General features: G+C 34.9%; 1 protein-coding gene across 1 annotated transcript in view; it reads left to right on the forward strand.

Annotated features, from left to right (window-relative positions):
• Positions 1–22,059, forward strand: part of LOC592193 (1-phosphatidylinositol 4,5-bisphosphate phosphodiesterase epsilon-1) — a 72,888-nt gene that overhangs the window by 17,226 nt on the left and 33,603 nt on the right. The window contains exons 7-12 of the mRNA XM_030986368.1: positions 1,133–1,843; positions 12,824–12,982; positions 15,020–15,182; positions 15,743–16,014; positions 18,197–18,342; positions 18,691–18,925. Of these exons, the coding sequence (XP_030842228.1) occupies positions 1,133–1,843; positions 12,824–12,982; positions 15,020–15,182; positions 15,743–16,014; positions 18,197–18,342; positions 18,691–18,925 (1,686 nt within the window). The remainder of the gene's footprint in view (positions 1–1,132; positions 1,844–12,823; positions 12,983–15,019; positions 15,183–15,742; positions 16,015–18,196; positions 18,343–18,690; positions 18,926–22,059) is intronic.

Here is a 22,059-nt window from a genome sequence, read left to right on the forward strand (position 1 = left end):
GACTCCCATTTGGCATCTATTGCTTATAAAAATTCCATGAATATTTGTAAAGCATTAATCTCAGTTATTCAAAGTTCCCGATGAAATATGACCCTATATCTATGAGCCAATAGGGTATAATAGACAGACGACCTCTCATTAGAGCTAACTGCTGCTGGGACAATGCGCCTTACATATTACCAATCAGAAGAAATGATATCCCTGCTGTGCAAGTATGGAAGGAGAGAGAGAGAGAGAGAGAGAGAGAGAGAGAGAGAGAGAGAGAGAGAGAGAGAGAGAGATTGGAGGGGTGGGGGGAGAGAGAGAGAGAGAGAGAGAGAAAGAGAGAAAGAGAGAGAGAGAGAGAGAGAGAGAGAGAGAGAGAAAGAGATTAAGTTGGACTAAAACGGTTCTTGAACTCAACTGTGACTCAGAAATTTTTGCGGTTACTCCCATGGATGGTCAGTAAATAGTGCAACTAAAAAGCAGGAGATTTGTGCAAACAAAAGTACCATAGTTGTGATTGCTGATTATTGTCCTAAGGCTAAGGGTTCACCAGACCGTGTTGCTTGATGTCCACCATTTATCTGCTTATCCCATGGACCTACCCTAAGCTTTATTCTGAATCATGTACACTGTACGTCTACTGACTTGCTACTGACTAACAGGGGTTTTGGATTATCTACTTTAGGAATTATACTCGATCCAAGTTGTAAGTTCTGTACATTTTCTGTATGTTGTGCTATTTTGACTGAATTCATTATGTTGGCCTCATTTAGTTATGAATAGTATGGGCAAGTGTCCATTTCATTAGTGCATTTAACTTGATCTCTTGTAAAACTGTGCACATGTTATCAGATACAGAAGTACATCTGTTTTTTTGTAAAGAGAAATTGTAGCATAAATCTTTTTAATTTTATTTTGGATAGTTGTCCTCGGGATCGATAGACAGAGCTTTTTAAATCTTGATTGAATAGAAGTATTCTAGCATGAAGGGCCTAATCGACAGGAATTGTTATTTATATGTTCTTATACTAGCTTAGCCTTGCTTGGAAAGGATTAATGATAGCAAGATACTGTAATATGACCATTTTCACACATTTTTTTACCTTGTGACATGTAATTGCAATGCTTTATTCCATTGTGTTACCAGTTGCAGAAGTCTGTCCTGGATGGCAGTTTACCATGCAGTCAAGAAGACGCTGCCAAACTAGCAGCCATCCAGATCATCATCAACAACCTAACAACCTCACATCAGAAGAAAAACCAGTCCACTCCCTCAAGTCCCGCGAGCCATACATTCCTTCAGACAAGTACTACCTGCACTACTAGTACTCAGAAGCTTTCTAGCTCCAGTTCTAGTAACCATACCTTGGTAGACTCTGAACCTGAATGGCACTGCTATGGTGTGGAGCACATAGCAACAAGAGAGACAAGTATCCTAGACAGTGGAGGACCTGGTCCTAGTGTTGGGTTCTTTGCCTCTGCTCAACGACGTCTGTCTCGTCAGAGCTCAAAGCAAGACTCTTCACCTCTTGGTCATCTAGCAGCTCAATCAGGTAGAAAGGCCTCGTCTGCAGACATTGGTAGTGACATCACAGAGAAGCGTTTACTGGATAAGATATCTGTGGATACAATCAAGCTCTGCCTACCTTATGGGTGCTCAGGATCTAAGGTGGTACAGAAAGCTGTCAAGAAGTTTCATACCACATATGCAACAGTAATGGGAGACCTCAAGGAATCTACACCAGGCAGGATTCACCATGCTAAACAGCTCTATGTGGATCTTTGTAAGAGGATACCATCCTTTAACAGCAAGGTCTTTCATGTCAAGGAGCTGTATGGAAACAGACTCAAGAAAAAGGTAAGACCAATAGTCTTCAATCCTTCCTAGTTTCATAAACACATTTTTAAATGTTTTTTTAAATCCATCTGAACTTGTATAATGAAATAGTTTTCCATAACTATGATTCTAGTGAGTATTCCATTAAACATTTTTGTCCCCTGCTATGATTTGAGAATATTTGTAAAGATCATGTGAGCCCTTGATCATGTGAGCCCTTGATCATGTGAGCCCTTGATCATGTGACCCCTCGATTAAGTGACCCCTCGATCATGTGACCCCTTGATCATGATGAAGTCTAATATCAGGTGGAATAAAATTCAGAAGTGGATTTTGAAAAATATAGTCATAATCATCATAACTGATTGAAACATTCAAGAAAAGTATAAATTGATTAAAAAACTCACCTTTGTCTCAAATTTGATTTGGTATGATATGTTCTTATTAATTGTTAGTTAATGATTAGTTTTCAGATCAAACAGCAATAACTACTCCCATAATATGTTTATACAAGGAATTAAGGAATTGGCATAATTTTGATGATACAGCAATGAAATATGAAAAAAGGGGGCACAGATCAGGGGAGAAGAAAGAGAGAGAGAGAGAGAGAGAGAGAGAGAGAGAGAGAGAGAGAGAGAGAGAGAGAGGGAAGGGGGGGGGGGGGGGGGGGGGGGGGAGGAGGACAGAGGAGGGTAGGGAAGGGAGGGTAGGGGGAGATGTAGGGAGTTACTGCATTGACTTCTTTTCTTGGCTTGTGAATTTCTTATTTGATTGATTTGTTGTGAAGTCAGTATCTGTTGATGGTGTATGCGGAATGTGGTTTGTTTATATATATGTGGAATCCGGCTTGAGATGCTGCTCTCAATAGGGCTGAGCTAGTGCGAGGGACAGTTTGTGATGAATGAGATATCATGCTCAAGAGGAGGATAGTCATCTCTAGGATCAGGAAGGATCCAAAGACAGGCTAATAATTTGATAGAAAGATTTTTTTATAAGAATGATGAGAGAAAGAGAAAGGTTTGCAAAGTCATCTTACACTAGTACAGTGCATGAAAAAATGATTAAAATGATTAAAATGAGGCTCAGATTATTTCAAAACTCAATAATATAGACAAAAAGTGGAATAAAATAAAATAATGTTGTATAGTTATGTTCTCACAAATGGGCAAGGACATTTAAGGGTAGTTAAAGAGTTGGACCTGCAGTGGAAAAGCATTGTGGAAGAAAGTGTGCAAACATACTTTATTGAAAGTAGTAGCCATAATTAATGCTGTGTCCGATACTATTGATAGCATTATCATTCAGGTTTTTAGTGGATTTATTTATCATGAAGTGATTGAAGGAATAGAATAACAAATATTGTACTTTATATAGATTGTCTCTGGACATTAGTGATTGTATCACTTAAGTAGCCTCTGTTAGAGTACTCAAACCTAGTAGGTAAAACAAGATGGTGGTTATACAATTCTGATTCTCCTAGCTACAATTATTAACAGGGATTTATGGGAACTACTGTTGAAAACTATATGGAAAAGGTACATATATTTTACTTAAAATGACAACCACTAAGTTGATACTAATGTGATCTTACCAGGCTCTATCTATCTCTCGAATGAACAAACATGATTTGTATCTGTCAGGCTGAATGAATCCAGATTTTATTTCATACTTCTTCTAATACTGATTTTATAAGAGAAGCAGTAAGAGAGTTGAGAACTAGAATCTATTTTCAAGCAAGCAAGCAATCACAAGTCAGAATTAAGCCATATTTACAGGACCCCATATGGGGATAAGTATTGAGGTAAAGGTTGATTGTTGCATGGCAGAATTCTGGCGATCTTGAACTTGGGTTTGAAAGATCTAGATGTATATATAGGCCCGAGATGATTTCAGAACATGTGGCCATTAATTCGTCCACTCCTGCATTTGCTGATCTTTCCAGTTATTATTTATTCATTACAATATCTATATGCAAGCTTTGTGCATATACATTTCTGAAAAGCACAAGAAAGTTATTCAGTAAACACATGCAATGTAAGTGTGTAAATATAAATAATTAGTATCTAAGAAGATTGTATACATGGAAAACTATGAACTACTAATAAATAGATGTACTTGTCATGCATCCTGGCAGTCTAACTAACAAAATGTTCTGCAGTTATATTTAAAATAAGAAAAAGAGAAACTCTCTTGCTATTTTATTTAGGGAATTGTTCTCTGTCATGTAAAGAGCAACTATTGGTCATCTTCTGTAACTGAGTTCAAAGGACTTCTGTACTTTTTATCTCAATGATTTGGATAGTATTTAGGTGAATAGAGCGCTAGCACTCTCCCTAAAGTACAATGCCTTTATCTTGATTTGAAGTAGTACTGGTAGCAGAAACACTAGAAGTGAGCAAATAGAGAGGATAGATACTGAATGATCCATAGGGACTTAGGAAACAAAGTGTCATCACAAATCCTACTAAATCACATCATAATGCAGACTGATTTTCATGCTCTTACAGTGAAGGAGAGTCAGGTTCAAAGTTAGTTGTTGGGAATTACAATAATATCCTAACAACTCACAGCTAGTCTTCATGCAGACCTAGTCTTTATTATTTATGTTTAAATGATCTAATTGTTATACATCCTTCTCTAATTGTCTGAATAATGCTACCTACCGGTAGATGTTTACTCCGTATCATCAATGTGTTTTTGTTTGTTCAGACACAGGCCGATCAGGGGCAGAGTGAATGTGACATGGTAACAAGAAAATATTAGGGACATTTTTTTTCAATTTTCTTGGCCTTTCATGAAAGTAGGAATATGATACACTAAGGTGAAAGTTAAAAAGTTTTTAAAAATGATTTAGAAGATGTTTAATCTACTAGTTGTGAAACCCCTTGCTGAATTTGAGTTGGATCTATCAACTAGTGAAGTTAACAGAACAACAACATCTAGGTTGTCAGTTTTCTAAACTTGACTAAGACCAAGATGAAACCCACATACAGTTGAGGTATAATATGTTGGGTAATTTACTGACAATAAATCAAACAGATCTTAAAAACTTTAACGAAATAAATTGATGGAAAATATTTCATGACTATACTTTCAAAGGATTCAAAGCCTAAATTTTCAAGGGTTATGAATGAGTTTTAGTTTTTAATGGGAATTATTTGTTATGATTTTAAATGCTTAGTTTGATGGAAGATTAACCCATTTTGGAAATTAGTGAAATGAACATGTAGCACCTCAAATATAACCTTAATGACAACTATTTTTGAAAAAATGAATCATGGACAATATCCAATGGAAGTCATGTTCAGATTAAGTAATACATCATTGTCATGTTCACACACAGTGACATACAAGGCATTTGTATTTGCCTTTGGTTGATTTGAGGAAAGTAGTTGCGGTCAAGTTTGATATTGGTGTTTAAATTCTTGATCAATGTTGAATATGAAAATAGAGCTAAGTATGAAGACTAGAGGGTGGGTGACTGTGATACCGGCGGCTGGCGGGCCACCACTGTTGACTGGTAACTTGGGACAGGACGAAGAAAGATCAACCAGTCATTCCAGCATTGTTTGACAGCAAACTCGCTCATGTTTTGACAGGAATGAAATTTTGGAATGGGAACAGATGTGAGAGTTTACTGCTAGATCCCTCTATGCAGGCAGGCTAGCTTACATCTGTAACCTACCTACCTAGCTACATGTAGCTAGCTAGCTATGTCTGTATGGATATTGTAGGTAAGATATTGAATACATCGTTTGTAGTATGTACAGGCAGCATAGGGAGGAGGTTTCTATTGTTTATGTTTTAGTTGTTATTAGCATGTCCATGATATGATCATGGTTATTTTGAGTGATCCAAGCAGGGATGTATCATCTCCCACGATACACTGTCTTTGGTATGAATATGATGTGAATATGATGTGAATATGATGTGAATAAATCCAGACAGAAGTGATGATGCTGAACAGAGTATAAGTGTTCAGTGTTCAGTGTGGCTAAATTAATGTGTCATTAATAAAAGAAAAGTTGAGTTGCCATTAGAAAAGTCAAGGTCTATTGATAAAATGGTGAGATAGTTTTTATTATGTTCATGATTAAAGAAATAATGAATTGATTCACTTACACTAAGAGAGTACACAGAAAAGGATATAATATTTACAATGTGATATAGATAGATTCTTTTTCACTTTAATTGAATATTATATTATATCAAGAGTAAATGATACTATGAATTAAAAGTTATGATATGGTCAGAAGTTTCACTTGAGACTAAAAATTCAAAATGACATTCAGCAAGGATTGGAACGTAAATAGTGTTCATTCAAGAATAATTTAGGTTAAGAATTAAAAATTAAAACAAAAATTTGACACCATATTTCAGTTTCCACAGGAATCCATGCCATGAATAATATTTTTAACTTACTATCCAAGCATCATTTACAGGACAATCTAGAAAACCAAACTATCTATATAGAGTTTGAATCATTTCATTTTTTAAAGGTACTATGTCCCTTTTGCAGCCAACCTCAAATTCTGTAGAACTTTGCAGGAATTATGAATATGTCATGTATGTCCTATCTGTGAAATTTAAACATTAGCAGTGTCCTCATATTCAAATTATGCAAGGAAACCCGTTTACTTGCTAGACTTCACTGTCAGACACTATTGAGTGACTGACTGGCTTTTTTTCTTCTTTGGTAATAACATACATGAAAAGAGTTGTAAAGGGTACATGAGCATTTGTCTACATCAATAACCCACTTCTTGTGATGGCCAAGATTAAACTGATTGAATCTTTGCGCAGCGTAAAACGTATGACCATTCGGTACAATTGTCTGAAAATCAAGACTATTACTTTTGGGCTCTATAGCCCTAAAGTCGATTTGACAACTAATAGTCATTATTTTCCCACTTGAAGACATTTTCAAGCCCCACCTTTTTTAGGGAAGTTCTAAATAAGTATTATCTTTCAAATGCAGTTGGAATTTAACTTTTTCATTTTTTGGGCCTGCAAATGGGACATAGTACCTTTAAGGCAGATTTGAAATATGGGTTTGTCAGTAAACCATGATAACTTGTTTCAATCACATGTCAGGACGCTATAGACTTGTGTAAAAGCAGTTTTCAATAAATGCTTTTTTATTGATTGAGATCAAATCATCAAGTCCTATTAAATTTACTATTTATTTCTTAATACAATATTTTAGGTAATTATACTTAGATATTCAGGTCTACCGGTAAGTATTTTATTGCAGATGAAAAATCATTTCAATTTAAAACTTTAAGAATGATGCAAGAAGCAATTTTTTGGGGAGACCAAGGTTGTGATGTTACGCAATGTCTTTTAAACAAACAAACAAACAACAATAATTTGTGCCTAGTATATAAAGAAATTGGAAAACGTAGTTTTTGCATTACCATGGCAACATCAGACCATGACAATTGATCCATTTTCATGCCATTAGTTACACAGACCAATCAGAGGGTTATTTCAATATTGACATATTTTGTGGGAGTAGATATTATCTTGTATCTTACATAATGATTAGATAAATGACTTCATTACATTGGTTACTGAACATTTGTCATCAGTTAAGGACCTAATCACAGACAGGATATCACATTATCTACTTACTATAGAGTTACATACTACAGTATACAAATATACACTGTCTTGAGAGGTTCTGGTTGAAGCTATGGGCAAAAAGTGACTTTACTTTTTCACATTTATCCTATTGATACTTATGAAAACCTGATTATATTTAAAGTTTTCAACTACAAAACATCTCATGATCAAGTATTAAACCGGTACTCCTTATTCTTCACAAACACCTATCAAAACTATGAAAAACCTGAACCAAATCACAATTTCATACTGAGTATTTTGTATGTCTGAAAGGGGCTTTTTAAGGGATTTTCTTTCAACCGCTTGTTCTTTGCTCAGAGCTCATGTCTGAGAATTTAGTTCACCTTTCCATCGGCTTTGTTTGTTTGCTTTTGACCTCTTAACCTCAAGAGAGTTATATGAGTAATATTGAAGCGTTCTTATTTTGTTATCAGACCATGCTTTCTAGTCTTTACTCATTCAGTTCAGCATTATTTCTCTCTTTAGATTCCTACTTACCGTACATATTTGTTTCATTCTAGGGTTTTTTGCAGTGGTTTACACTACTACACAACAGCACTGAGTATGATCGAGAAGATGACAAGGACTTGGGGGGGGGGGGGGGGTGTTATGCCTGAATAGTTCTTGCCTTTAAAGTGTGACCTCTTATATCAGGCTCTGCATCTACATGACAGAAATCATATATTGCCTGTTTTTCAGTTTAAATGCCCCTCAACAATAAGACTATTCACAATATCTTTTGGCATTTTATCATTTTTTATAAACTCCATAGAAACCCTATAGCTCAAATATATTTAGGTTGAGTTTTTGTTGACAACTTTGTAAAAGAAATAGATAATGATGGTCAGCATATTTTGTGATCATATGAGTGGGAATGGTTTTTGTAGAGAAATTCTTTGAAAACAGTTTTTTTTTCTATGTGAATGGAGCCTTCTTTGACGAGTTAGAATCCCTGTCCCCTTATCTTTCTATTGACATTCCTTGATATTTGGAAAGTAAATAGTTCTCAATGTTTATCATCTTGATTCAAGTATTGTCCACTGTATTAGAGACTGGTTGAAGTGTTTGGTTCCGAATGGAAGAAGAGCTTGTCGTTCGGATTTGATTTTCTGCTTATATCCTGTACTATCTTCTAAAAGTATATTTTAGTTCAAATCATAAATGGAAAGTGTTTTGGTTAAGCAAATATGCCTTACCCTCTACAGCTACTATACTCGCTTCAGGACTGTGCTCTTGTTTTTGATCTCTCTCCCATCTCTCTCTCTCTCTGAATCTCTTCCTTTATATTGCTGTTTCTTATTCTTTGAAGTGGAGAGTTGATCATCGTGTTTCATACACTGCATTTTTCTTCACCCATCCATGTCTTTAGGTAAGCACTTTGATCAAATCTCGGGTCAATTACATCAACCTATGAGGTAGACAAGATGTTACTTCACACTAAGAGATTTTCAAAAAGAATATATTCAGGAAATCCACCTAAAAGAAGTATAATCTTCTAGGCATATACCAGAGAGATTTGAGAGTAATTGGAGAATAATGATCTTGTGTTTAATTCAACACAATAGCCTTTTCAGAGTTTAGAATATTCTGTATTGATAACTGTGATTCAGTCATATAAATTGCACTTTCAACAAGGACATATGTTTTGCATGGCAGCACACCTAAAAGCGTAACCGGTTGAGGTATTCTATAGCAAAATAAAAATAATCTATTTTGACTAAGAGATAATGGCATTGTATATATATAGAGAATGTACAAGAACCACTAAGTACTTTATAGGTCAATTTAGGATATACTGGAAAGAAAAGAATGGGTGTTGAAGCTACAGTTGTAGGTTGTAAATCATTTTCAATCAGTCAATATTTATTGGCATGCAGCAATCCAAATGTGGGTGTGCTGTTTGTGATATTTTTCTGAATTGAAAGAAAAACATGTAAATAGTGATGGAGAACTCTCCATAGATAAACACCACTGTTGTATCTATAGATCTTAGGTTATTAGGATGATCAGTAGGTGAATCATAGGCAACATATTCACTTGTTTTTCCAGTTCCATCAGTGCCTCTGATTAGAAAATTAGATATTGGCGCTCTAAAAATTCTAAGATCGAGTGGGATTGGTAGATTGGTAAAAAATAATTTTGAATAAAAGGAAGATGCAGAGATCACAATCAAAGCTCACTTTACTCATGTGATAGACAATGCATTTATATACAATAGCCTCTCTGTATGCAGGGGGTAGTAAATGGGATGAGAATTTGAGAAGTGGAGAAATGCTAGCCAAGCTGAAGCCAATGTTGTTACATTCATTACAAAGTAAGAAATAAATGATTGGCCCTTTCAGTACAATACATGATTTAAATTATTCAAATGATAATTTTCGGGACCAAAAAGGTTTTTTTTTAAAGAGGAGAATTCAAGGTGGGTCTTAGATTATGACGTTAGATATTATAAGATAATGTTTGTATCAATATAAACAATGAACCAAGCACTGTATAGTGAAAACAGAATGTTATTTCTTGTTCATGTTTGCAACCTTTGTGATGCTGTAGAAGTTAACTAAACTCAAATCAGTTTAAGTAGTCTATAACCTGATGTTGCTCTAGAGAGCTCTATCACTATGTCACTATCTACCTCGGATTATTTGTATATACATGAATCACTGGGGTCTTTATTGTTATGAATCATAGATTGAATTGACAAAGGTTAAAGTTTAAAGGTAATACAAAGTTTTGGTAGAATCTGGTTCAAATGAACATATTGGAAGCATATACGATCCTACAATATTCAGTGATCGTTGTCGCGGTCGAAATCGACTCTAAAGTTATGAAATTGTAAATAATAAACACTTTATGTTGAATAGCTCCCTCTCAAGGTCAATATATTAGTTAAGCTATAAAACAATGTTTATTGACTAAAATTGACTGATTAGCTATTCTCGTTCGGAAATTATATACCACAACTACATACTCTGAGATTTTCATGGTCGCAGCTACCATTGAACGGCCGTCGGAGCTATTTGATATTCATCAAAATTTACCGGGAGCACCGGTAAATCTTTATATTGAATTTGTCTCGAAAATAGAAGTGTTTTAGGGGCTAAAATTTGTGATGTTTTTAAAACATCCACAGGGGCATCCAAATATATTAAAATTGTAAAGAATCACTATCCACCCATTTTTCAAAATTTCCAAAAACTTTGTAATACCTTTAAAGATAAAGACCAGTTATGGTCATGCAATTGCATTTTGAAAGAAACGTTGTGGAATCGATCAGAAAAGGTTGATCATCTAGCATATAAGTATTGGTGTGTACTGCAAGGTTCTGGAATCATCAAAAGAATAAGAAATTTGGCCCAGTCTTCCTAAAGTTACAAGCACTGTACACAGAAAGATGTATATGGGACTACGCACACGTGCGTTTATCTCTCACACACCAATAGATAAACTAATTTACCAAATATATCAATTAGTAGGCGGTTTTCCGGCAAATTTTTTATCATCATGTATTAGTCAAAACATACTCTTTCACATGATTGGTAATAAGAGCTTCCATTTCATTTTTTGAAATTGGGGCGTTTCCATTACTGGTCTTTACATTTAAAGAGAAAGTGACCATGGCTTATCATGTATTATGCTTTGTAATCAAGTGTAATATATTTGTTGAATAAGAGAGTGCCCTGAAATCAAGCAGTCAGTGTATGCAGCTGAGCTGAGAGAGTTGACTAGATTGAATGTTATTCTTATGATGCTAGAGGAATACACTGTGGATTGAATCCCATGGGCTGGGCAATGACAAGCAGTCTCACCTGTCTAATTTGTGCCAAATTGTTCCAGGTGCAGTCTAGTTGATAGATAGAGAAATAGCCAAGAGGCATGCTTGGGTACAATGAAGTAGAATGTAATTGAAGGAAGAAGAGACGAGCAGAAAATGATAAAAAAACATAGAAATAGAAAGAGAACATACGGATACACTATAACACAGATAATATGGTAGGAGAGAGAGGAGAGAGAGGAGAGAGAGAGGAGAGAGAGAGAGAGAGAGAGAGGAGAGAGAGGAGAGAGAGAGGAGAGAGAGAGAGAGAGAGAGAGAGAGAGAGAGAGAGAGAGAGAGAGAGAGAGAAGAGAAGAGAAGAGAAGGGAAGAGAAGAGAAGAGAGTAAAATTATCATGTTTGAAAGTGAAGCATACAATTATTACCAGTTATTAATTGAATCACTTCTGTGCCTCTAAGCTGATTTGACAATAAAGACAACCATGACATTTTGAAATGTGGAAATTTATTAAAAATACTTCAGTCTGCATTTGTATGCTGGTACCCCTATTACAGACAGACAGTTTTCATTTCAGTGTAACATCAAGGACAATAAATAAATAAACCAGATTGGTGTCCTGCATGTGTGTACTGATCATTGATAAGCTTTATTTGATGTTGACTTAATCTTTTGATTTCTTACTTAGGGTCGTCAAAGGTAAGAAAACTCAAACATTACCATTGGTATTAAACAGAGGAAATAAAGCATTATATGTCATTTAATGATAATCAATAATGATTTTTGTAAATTTTGTCGTACGGTCTGTGATATACAATCTTCCAGATGACATTTCAACCATCCACTGCAACTTTAAGAAAGTTTTTATTGCACTTGAGGTTTACATGCTGCTATCTGGGGGCTTAATCCGGTGTATTTCATGGTTGACATATTTACACATTCCATCTCTCCTTTATGACAGGATGGAGTCATTGGAATTGATGATAGAGTTGTAAAGCAATGCAGTGAAGCCGGACATATACCCACTATTTTAATAAGCCTGTATGTCATGAATGAAGGAATAGAATGAATACAAATCTATTTCTGCCTCATTGAGTCCAGTATAATTGGTTTGACCTGTGTATCTTGTTTTGAAATCCAAATCTATGTAGCTACAGCTAAACTTTTATGTATATTTGTTGATTCGTTAAAGACAAGGGCGCAGGGTAATTTAGGGAATGTTTTGCTGGTCTTGTAACTGTAGCAACTCAGTTTGATTAGGGCGATCATTTGGTATGATTCTTTCACATTTTATGGCGGACTGTTGTTGAGATAACTAGGAAGGAAGTTCCATAAAAAAGCTGTAGTATCTCTCTTATGCAAATATGAACATGTCTGGAAAGAATTTAATGTATTGAGATGGAATGTATTGATACTGAGAGTCAGCAACAATGCAGGTGAATGAAGATGAAGAACAGTCTGTTGAAGTGTATGATGTAGATCAGTATTATATACAAGACCAGAAGTGGGTATGTTAAACTTAGGGCCTTGAAGTTAAAGTAACTGATATATAACAGTTCAATCATGAAATTATAAAGAATATTAAAATTGTATTTTTGTTCTTTCAGGCTCATCGGATCTTGTGTATTAATCGTCATCACATAGTACTACTGAGTACAGCGACCAAGGCAGTTGTTCAGTCTACACCAACAGACCAGCTGAAGAACTGGCATATTGATGCATGTCACAGTGGTCCGCTGAGTAGCCTTCTGGTTGTTGAATTTCAGGTGAGAAACATGGAAGCCATCTCAATATTTTCCTAACTAAAGCAGGTGTACATTTAGTTGTTTCCTCTGTATGCTTGTTTAGAATAAACACCAAAGTTTGATTAATATTAAATCCCCATTTAGTTAAATATGAGGATAAAACCCGTAGGAAAAACAATAACTATAAAAAAGAGACTATGTTTCATTTGCTTAAATGCTCTTTTGCTTTGCCTTTATTTAGTTGCACAATAGCGAACAATGCTGCCAAAGTCACTAAATATCAATGATTTAAAGGCTAACTCACAGTTAATGGTGAAAGGATTTAAAGTGTTGCCCCTGTGTAATAAAATCTTCATGTTTGCTTAAAAAGACCAAACAAGCAAAACAATTTTTAAAAGCTTTTCTATAATTCATTTAATTTATAATCTATGACCTGTACATTTGAACATTGAACTGTGAAGATATCGTAATCCATCAAATGCAGATGTTCACATGAATTCCAAACAGTCTTACTTCAGGGACATGTAAACTATGTATTTTTGTATTAATACAAATGTAGGAAATGGTATTGTTCAATGCTAATTTGGAAATGGCTGTACTTCATACTGGTGTTCTTAGTGACGAATTTGAATGCAATGTAATATTTAAATCATTAATTGCAAAGAGAATATATTCCATTGTAGTAAAAGTTATTTTGCCAGTTTGTATTTTTAATCTCACAGTAATATGAACAGTATCTACAGTGTGCATGTACTTGATAAATCTTTGAAATCTTAATGTGATACAAACCATCTGGAAGTCTTATTTACATTAACCAAAATGTTATATCTTTATCGTAAAGATATTATTGAGAAACTGAATAAAGAGAAAGGAGAAATAAGATGGATGGATAAGCCAATGAAAGACAGCTGATCAGGTGTTCTTTGGTAAAGAAGGACCTAATCTAAGACAAACTTCATATTTTGAGGTTCAATATGGACAAGGGGCAGTGGATATTAATGAAATGCACAGTTTTGGTTAGTGTCATAAAATTGGTGAATTATTCTTTGTGCATCTTACATGAACGATATTTTTGTTTGAAACCAAATTGAATATCAGTTTTCTTCAATGAATTTACCATTTATGCACTCTGTTCTCAACCATTTGTTTTTGTTTAGTTATGAACATAAAGAGCATATTAAGTATAAATGACACACAGTGGAACAATTAAATATGTTTGTAAGGTACTTGTAATTTAGCACATCTTCCACAACAGTCCCAGTTGTGTTGTATAACTCTATATGAATGTTTTCTCGAGAATGAAGATGTTCTATTTTCATACTGAGCATTACCTTTAACTGTGACACATTAAGATGCAATAAGGTTAGAATGTCCTACTTCAGCTATCTTTGGATGTCTAAACAAGTGTCACTTATATTCTGACATCCCGAGATTGAATGTCTGTGGATTAATGATATACAGTGACAAGCATTTCCGCCATTAATCATTTTCCTTCAGTCATGGTGTTTATCATTTACATTTGTAGATAAAGGAGAGATTTTCATTTTCAGCTGACTTTTATTACTTTTACTTGGTAATTCATTATGTTAAATTAATTTAATTTGTTTTAAATTGTAGAAATATGCCTTCCACTCACTCATAATAACTTAAGTCACTGTAATCCTGCTAAATTCAGGTATTGTAAATGGGTATTATTAGATACAAATAGGAATAGATCTCTTCGATACTTTTGAGTGCTGTTTAAGGCAGTCATGCCCCAGACTTGAGAACACCATTACATGGCCATCCAAAGGCCAAACTTATCTCCAGTGCAGTGCATCATTCATACAACCTTCACAAGTGGAACTTACAAGACAGTGCACCTTGCAGTAGCTGTCACCCATTCAAGATCTTATGCATAATGATTGTTTGCTGACAAAGTTTTCCACATCAAGAAACTGTATCTTGTCAAATGATGCCTCTTGTTTGGCTCTGGCTCTCTCAACACAATCTCTTCCTACAGCTGCAACAGAAGAAGAAGAAGAGTGATTTTACAATTGATATTTTGTTTGATTATAGGGTAAACCTCACTGGACTATACAGCCTCTGTCATTAGCTGAGCTGAGGGCCATCTGTGGTGCACTATCAGCTAATATGCAGGAAGCCTCATCTTCTAACCCAGTGTCGGATAGCATCCCTGATGGTGTGGTCACTGCATCAGCACCTTCCACACCAAGTCTAGGTCAGTCATTCATTACAACAACAAAATCCATCTTACATGTACATGTGAACGTCATTTGACTGAAAGGAAAGAAGTACATCGTATGATTTGTTATATTATTCCATTTGTTGCTAATGAATCCTTCGGATAAAACTCATGAGTCTTCATCACAGATGTGTTAAAACATAATGGAACCAATTTAGGTAACTGGAAATATTCTTACTGGTTCCAGTTGCAATTCTAACTGGAACCAATTGAGTAACTGGAAAAATTATCTTACTGGTTCCAGTTGCACTTCTAACTGGTACCAGTTAAATACAAGATTTAACTGGATCCAGTCGCAATTTCCAATTGGTTTGAACTGGAATTGACACACGGTCCAATTTTTTTTTTCCAGTTAAGGCAATTGGTTTCAACTGGAAAATTTGTATTCCTATTGACACCAATTGAAACCAGTTGAAACCAATTGAAACCAGTTGGAGATGTCAACTGGTTTCAATTGGATTTTGGTCCTGGGTATTGATTTAGTACTACCCCATAGATTGAGACTTAAAGGATGCATGCTTGTTATATCTTGACAGATCGTGTGCCATACTCCGATTCCCCAGTCCTAGACTCCAAGTCTCTTCTTGCTCCAAGTGCAATATACCATGAAGAACTTTCACGATGCGGACGTCTTCTCAACTTCCCTGAAGAAGTTGCCCTCATCCTAACACAGACAGAATTCAGGATCTTCAACGAGGTTCCTCCGGCCAGCTATGTCCGACATGTTGGTCACATGACCTTACCATTACCTGACAATTCAGGGCAGCACAGGAAGTCTGTAAGAGACTTGGATATCAGGTTTCATGAGGTGAGTTTGTGTTTGCTGTTCTTTTGACAATGTCTCTATTTACATGTCTGACATGCTGTCTTATTTTACCACCCTTGTCAAAGTATGATGCAAGCCTGCCCAAACGTGTCATAATTTCCTTGAAAATGTTTTATGCCTAAGCATAACCTTTTAGTACCTATAAGAGGAGTTTCTAGGTACTGCTGTGCATTGCTCTTGTTAAAGTTCAAGTATATTGAATGGGACTTATTCCAGTAATTCAGGTATATGTTTTAAACAGTACAAACATTAAATCTATGACTTAATAATTACAGTTATGTTTCTGAATCTAACTCAAAATTGAATTGGATTGAATTATTACATTTGATTCATCATGGCAATAATCTCATAAAATATGTTAATCACGGTTAATGTATTTTAGTGCATGTCTAGGTTTAATGTGTGGTTCACTAGGGAGTAAAGTATGTGATATTGCTAGTATGTAGTATGTTCATGAACAATCTGCAAGGAATACAATACTACAAAGAGGAACAGAAAGTGATAAGAGGAATGGTCAAAGATCAATTGTTCTGTTTTTGCTGTATATGCAGTGTAGGCACAAGACAGGGGAGTGTTTGTCTTGGTTAGTTCAGTGGCACAGTTTCAAGCAGACTATCATTCTCTGTAGCTTTGTCCTAATATATAAGATTAGAATAGTTCATTTACATAGTATAAAGTACAAAAGCAGAATAATTCAGATGCAGTGAGAGAGAGAGAGAGAGAGAGAGAGAGAGAGAGAGAGAGAGAGAGAGAGAGGGGACAGAGAGAGAGAGAGAAAGGGGGACAGAGAGAGAGAGAGAGAGAGAGAAGGGGGACAGAGAGAGAGAGAGAGAGAGAGAAAGCGAGAGTGAGAGACAGACAGAGAGAAAGATGGAGAGAGGAAGAGGATCCAAGTTTACAGAGTATAATGCATGCATGCAGCTGCAGTAGTTAATTATCATATTCAACTTGATTTTCCTTGAATTTCTGCAGTTTTTCACCCTCAAATGTCATGACATTTCGGCAAGAACCCTGATTCGCTTCAGGCCATATTGACCAAGCATCATGCATGTGTTTTTATGTGAAATGGACCAGGCGATGTGCATTTGTTTATATGTGAAAATGGGATAAGTGTGAACACTGAATGAATGAATGAATGTAGTGAAATAGTATGGTTTCAAGTTTGCTATGGGAAATGGTAAAGAGTAGGACTTCAGCATTTTTAAGAAAAAGATAATATATACATTCACATGTATCTGTCTTCATTTTATCATGTGATATTCAGCTTCTTTTGCTACAGGCTAATTTGTCTTAAAATAATTAATGAGGGACAAATCATAATCTATGAATTATTTTCATGATTGATAAAATTATGCTAAAAATCACAGCCAAAGTAATTACTGAAGGCACCATCTCAGGCTATGTATTGAAGAGGAAATATTTGCTATAAAGCATCAGTGTTATAACATAACTGTTTAGTTTGCATTCATGTACACAAGACTTGTTGGACTTTTATTCAGTGAAATGGTCATTGCTAAAGATCATGTATATGTACATTACTGTATTACATTCTGTCCAAGACTAGAACCCACAATGGGATGCGATTGTAGCTTGTTATAAATTATATATTTTCCCATCTCACAAATCAAATTCCCTTTATCAATCAGAGTAGATTGTTTGTCAGTTCACTGGCTATGCCATGTGCATCTCATCAATTAAGACAGTTTAAAGAGAATGAAAGACTCTCCTTCCACCGAGCTTCTCTTGTCTCTTGAGGAAGAGAATAAATATTAAGGTTGTTTGCAGTCATTTAATCATCATTGCCACAGGAAGAATGATGATTCCAAATGACTAGATTGTTCAGGATGAAAAATTATTTAACATGATATTGTTGTATTGATGGATAAGCTGACAGCTGGGTTTTAAAACAACTATGAGAGAGGATAAAAGATGAAGAGATTTGTTTAAAATGAGAATATGATAGAGGATTGATAATGGTGAGACTGAATTAGATTTGTGTTTGTTCTGGTGAGTATCTGGTTCAGTAGACAGAGATGATCAGAAATCAAGCTGTGTGTTATGTTGTTTTATTTCTATTTGATAGTCTACACTAAACAACACACTATTCTAAATTTGAGGATAAGAAGTGTCTTAACTAGCATTTAATTATGTTTTTGTTTTGTAGGTGAGTAACTGGGTCCGAGACACCATTCTGGGTGTAGAGGATCAGGAAGGCAAGGTCAGGAATGTCTTGAGCTTCATACAAGTAGCTAATTCTAGCTGGAATCTAGGAAACTTCAATACCGTCATGGAAATCTTAGATGGAATCAGGTACGGTATATTATTTCTCTCTTTCTCTCTCTCCCCCCCCCTCTCTCTCTCTCTCTCTCTCTCTCCATCTCTGTTTCTCAGTCTGTAGGGATTCCTATGTCTATCCTTGTATTTGTTTTTATCTTTTATTTATCTGCATTTATAATTAAGGATTTCAATCCATCATTTCCAAGAGGTATTTGGATGTGCTTAATACCTTGTAATGTGAGGAGTATCTTTACGTTTAATTTAATTAGTTTATTACTCCTTTCTCACATCTTTCATTCAAATTTACTTTGTTCTGGTGAGTTAGTAAATACATTTGAATAAGTTTCAATCTCTCCTCTTTTTTCCCCTGAATACTTTCAGGTCCGAGGTTTTGAAGCCTGTGTTTGAGAACATGAAGGATTGTGACATGCAAGGCCTTATAGCACTTCACTCTGCTCTCAAGTCTAGCTCTACAGAGTACCGTGAAGCTGTAGATAGAGCCCTGAACATCCCAGGGTGCTGTGTGGTGCCTTACTATGGAGCCTTCCTAGAGGAACTGAAGGTCATCTGGGAGGAGAATCTACCCAATATGACGAACACTGATGCAGTCTCAGAGGTATGTAACCAATAATCTCTCTCCTTCACTTCTTTCACTTGTGATGTGTTTTGATTGGGGAGTTGAGTGATTTAGTTTGTTCCAATAAGACATTGATTCTGTTCGAAATATTAGTATTCAAGATGTATTGGAATTAATTAAGTGGAATGATCATTAAGCAAATAAATACGCTATTATTTTGTTTGTACATGTTTAATCATTGTATTGGGTCTATTTCATTTTATAAACATCAAATTCAGGTCCATTTAAGCTATCTTGTTTAGTCATTTAACCTTTCTAGTTGTGTATATATGCCATTTTCTGCTTTACTGGATATGGATGTACTCACAGCATTATGGAATTAAAAGTAGAGCATTTTAGGTTGGTACACGTCTAAGCGTTGAGCGGAGTCACCTCATTAAAAAAGGCCATGACGGGTTTGCTTTGAGGCTAAGGTATGGTGGAGGAGATGATGGCAAGCAAGAAAGAAAAAGAGATAAATGGCTAATGGATTGCTACTGGCAAGGAACACGTACAGACAAGAGAGATTTTGCCTTAAGCTGTAATTTTTGCATAGAGCTGTAGGGTTCTCCATGCGGGTAATGGAGGTATACCTAGAGGTCATAGCGGCATTGGGTTTCTATGGTGATAAGATATTCCCTGAAAATAATTTTGCTTCACTTCTCATTTAAAAAAACACTTTCTTTCACCTATAGAATAGCATACATCAAAGTTGAAAATGAAAATTGTGTGCTGATAATCATGCAATTAATTCCCAATGATTTATTAAATTCTCTTTGTACACATCAGATTAAAAAGAAAGTCATACACATTTACATTTTTTATTGGAATGGCATGACTGGAAACAAACAGGTTATTGTGTGATGGCAGTACTTTACTTACTAATTAATTTTCATGAAATTGTGTTTGATTGCAAAACTTTAATTTGTGCCCATATTTGACTCTCAAATTGATTCTTGTATTTAGAGTGAATATTTGTTTGTGGACTCAAATCCACTAATAATTTGCTAATGAGACAAAAGTGATTTATTTTCTGACTATTTGCAATTGACTGTTTTGGTGTGGAATAAAATGTGACTTCTACTAAAGTAAACTTTGTTTAATTGGAGAACTTAGAATATCTAGTTTCAGAAAATGTACAAAACAGAAAAAAACTTGATCTGAGGAATAGTGGTGGTTTTAAGTGTGGAGGTCATTGACAATCATGGATTATTGGTTAGTACCTTTTTATGTTCAAATTTCAAATAGCTTTTTCAGTTTCTTTTTATATTTAATTTCACCAGACTTTCACAAATAATAATAAGTATTTATGAAAGGAGCATTAATTTTGTTTCCTCTTTCTAACATTGAAGGGCTTTGCCAGTTTAAAAGAATGGGAAGAAATTCATAAAATTACAAAATACTAGGAGGGGTGATTGAATTCAGGTGTTTTGTTTGTTCCTGGATGAAATAAGATCAATGAGGTAGAGGTCAAGTTGTGTAAGGTTCATTTTCCCCGTTATAGGATTCATTGAATAGGTTCATATCTGCATTAGACATCTAGGCAAGAATAGTACTTAGCAATGTGTATGTTTAACTAGATAGATACTAAAATGATTGGTTAATGCAACTCTTTACATAGTTTCATTGTGATGCACAGAGTATGAATACACCCACAATATATATATATATTTCTTTCTATATTAATTTTTGCAATGTTAATGAATATGACTGATGTAGTATTCATGACAGTGTGATAGTAATATTAAATGGATTTGTTTTTTGTAAGTCAGGATAACAACATGCTGAAGATCTAGTGTAAGATGTGTTTACATTCTACCTATTTAGTCTACTTAATGTCAGAAACATCTGAAATAAGTTTAATTGATTTTTATAAAATAAGGTGTTGAATATTTGTTCTCAAGTGATTTTCATACTAATTTGCAGTTACATGTAGTCAAATATAGACATTCCTGTTTCCTGGAGGATTTTCTTCACTGTGTCTCTTAATGATTTGTGATGTTGTAATCCGCATTGCTGTTTTTGTTTATAGAGTTAGTATTAATATATTAAATATGTTCATGATGACCATCATGATGTGTATGCTTTAGCCAAAAACAAGTAAATTGATATTTTAATTCAATAACATCAAGAATGAGCTTTCCTAACCATGCTGCAAAACTCTTCTAACAGTTCGCATAAAAAAAATGTCAGCTGTAGATCTCATGTTACACTCACCATTTGTGTATCTTGTGTAGTTTTTCTCAGAAAGAAATTTCCAATTTCATCTAGCAAAAAGCTATAATTAAAATAAGTGGAAAGAGGTGGGTTGATGATTGGGTGATGATGAGAAGATGCCAGTGGGCTGACATTACTTACACATGTTTTATTCTTAGCAGGAGGATTAGGACAATGTCATTTTCACTCTCATTGGCATCAATAGTAAGATTTATAAGTCATTACATGTTAATCTAGGGCACATGCATGATGCAGACTTTCCGGAAACTAGCAAATGCAATGAAAAGTTTTAACTTTAAGGAATATTTTTCAATTTGATTTATTTTATCCAAAGAAACATACATAATTACACTGTTTTCATAATAGTTAATTGTTGCAATGAAATGTTGCGCTCATAGTGTTGTATGGAATTAGCATTTGTCCTTTGAAGACACCATGATTTCATTGCAATGCCATTGCTTTATGATGTCATAGCTTGCTACTGATAGCTAGATAGTAATGCCGAGATATGGCTTCTTAATATAAACTTGACGATTGATGATCATTGCAATACTTCTAATCTGACCTTTGTAAGGTGAAGACAGCATGCTAGATTGTTAGTGAGACAGAAAGCTCTCTTTTCCAGAATACTTTTCTTGCAACTAGTTAATATATTGGATGAGACAGTGCATTTATGTTTGATATCTTACAGTCATGATGGATGGGTGCTAAACACTTAATAAATAATGAGTTGGTAAAAAAAAGGCCAATGGCAAATGATTTACCTTTAGAGTTATACATGCAGTTTATATTCATGGAAGCATTATAGTAGAATGAAAATGATTATACATGTCTGTATCTGACAGAGGTTATTGATAAGATCCTTGATGTTGATATCACTAGAACTAGACTTTGGGATTTAAGAACTATACTTTTTT

Source organism: Strongylocentrotus purpuratus, unplaced genomic scaffold, assembly GCF_000002235.5.
Source record: "Strongylocentrotus purpuratus isolate Spur 01 unplaced genomic scaffold, Spur_5.0 spur5_scaffold_15, whole genome shotgun sequence".
In the NCBI taxonomy this organism is placed as follows: domain Eukaryota; kingdom Metazoa; phylum Echinodermata; class Echinoidea; order Camarodonta; family Strongylocentrotidae; genus Strongylocentrotus; species Strongylocentrotus purpuratus.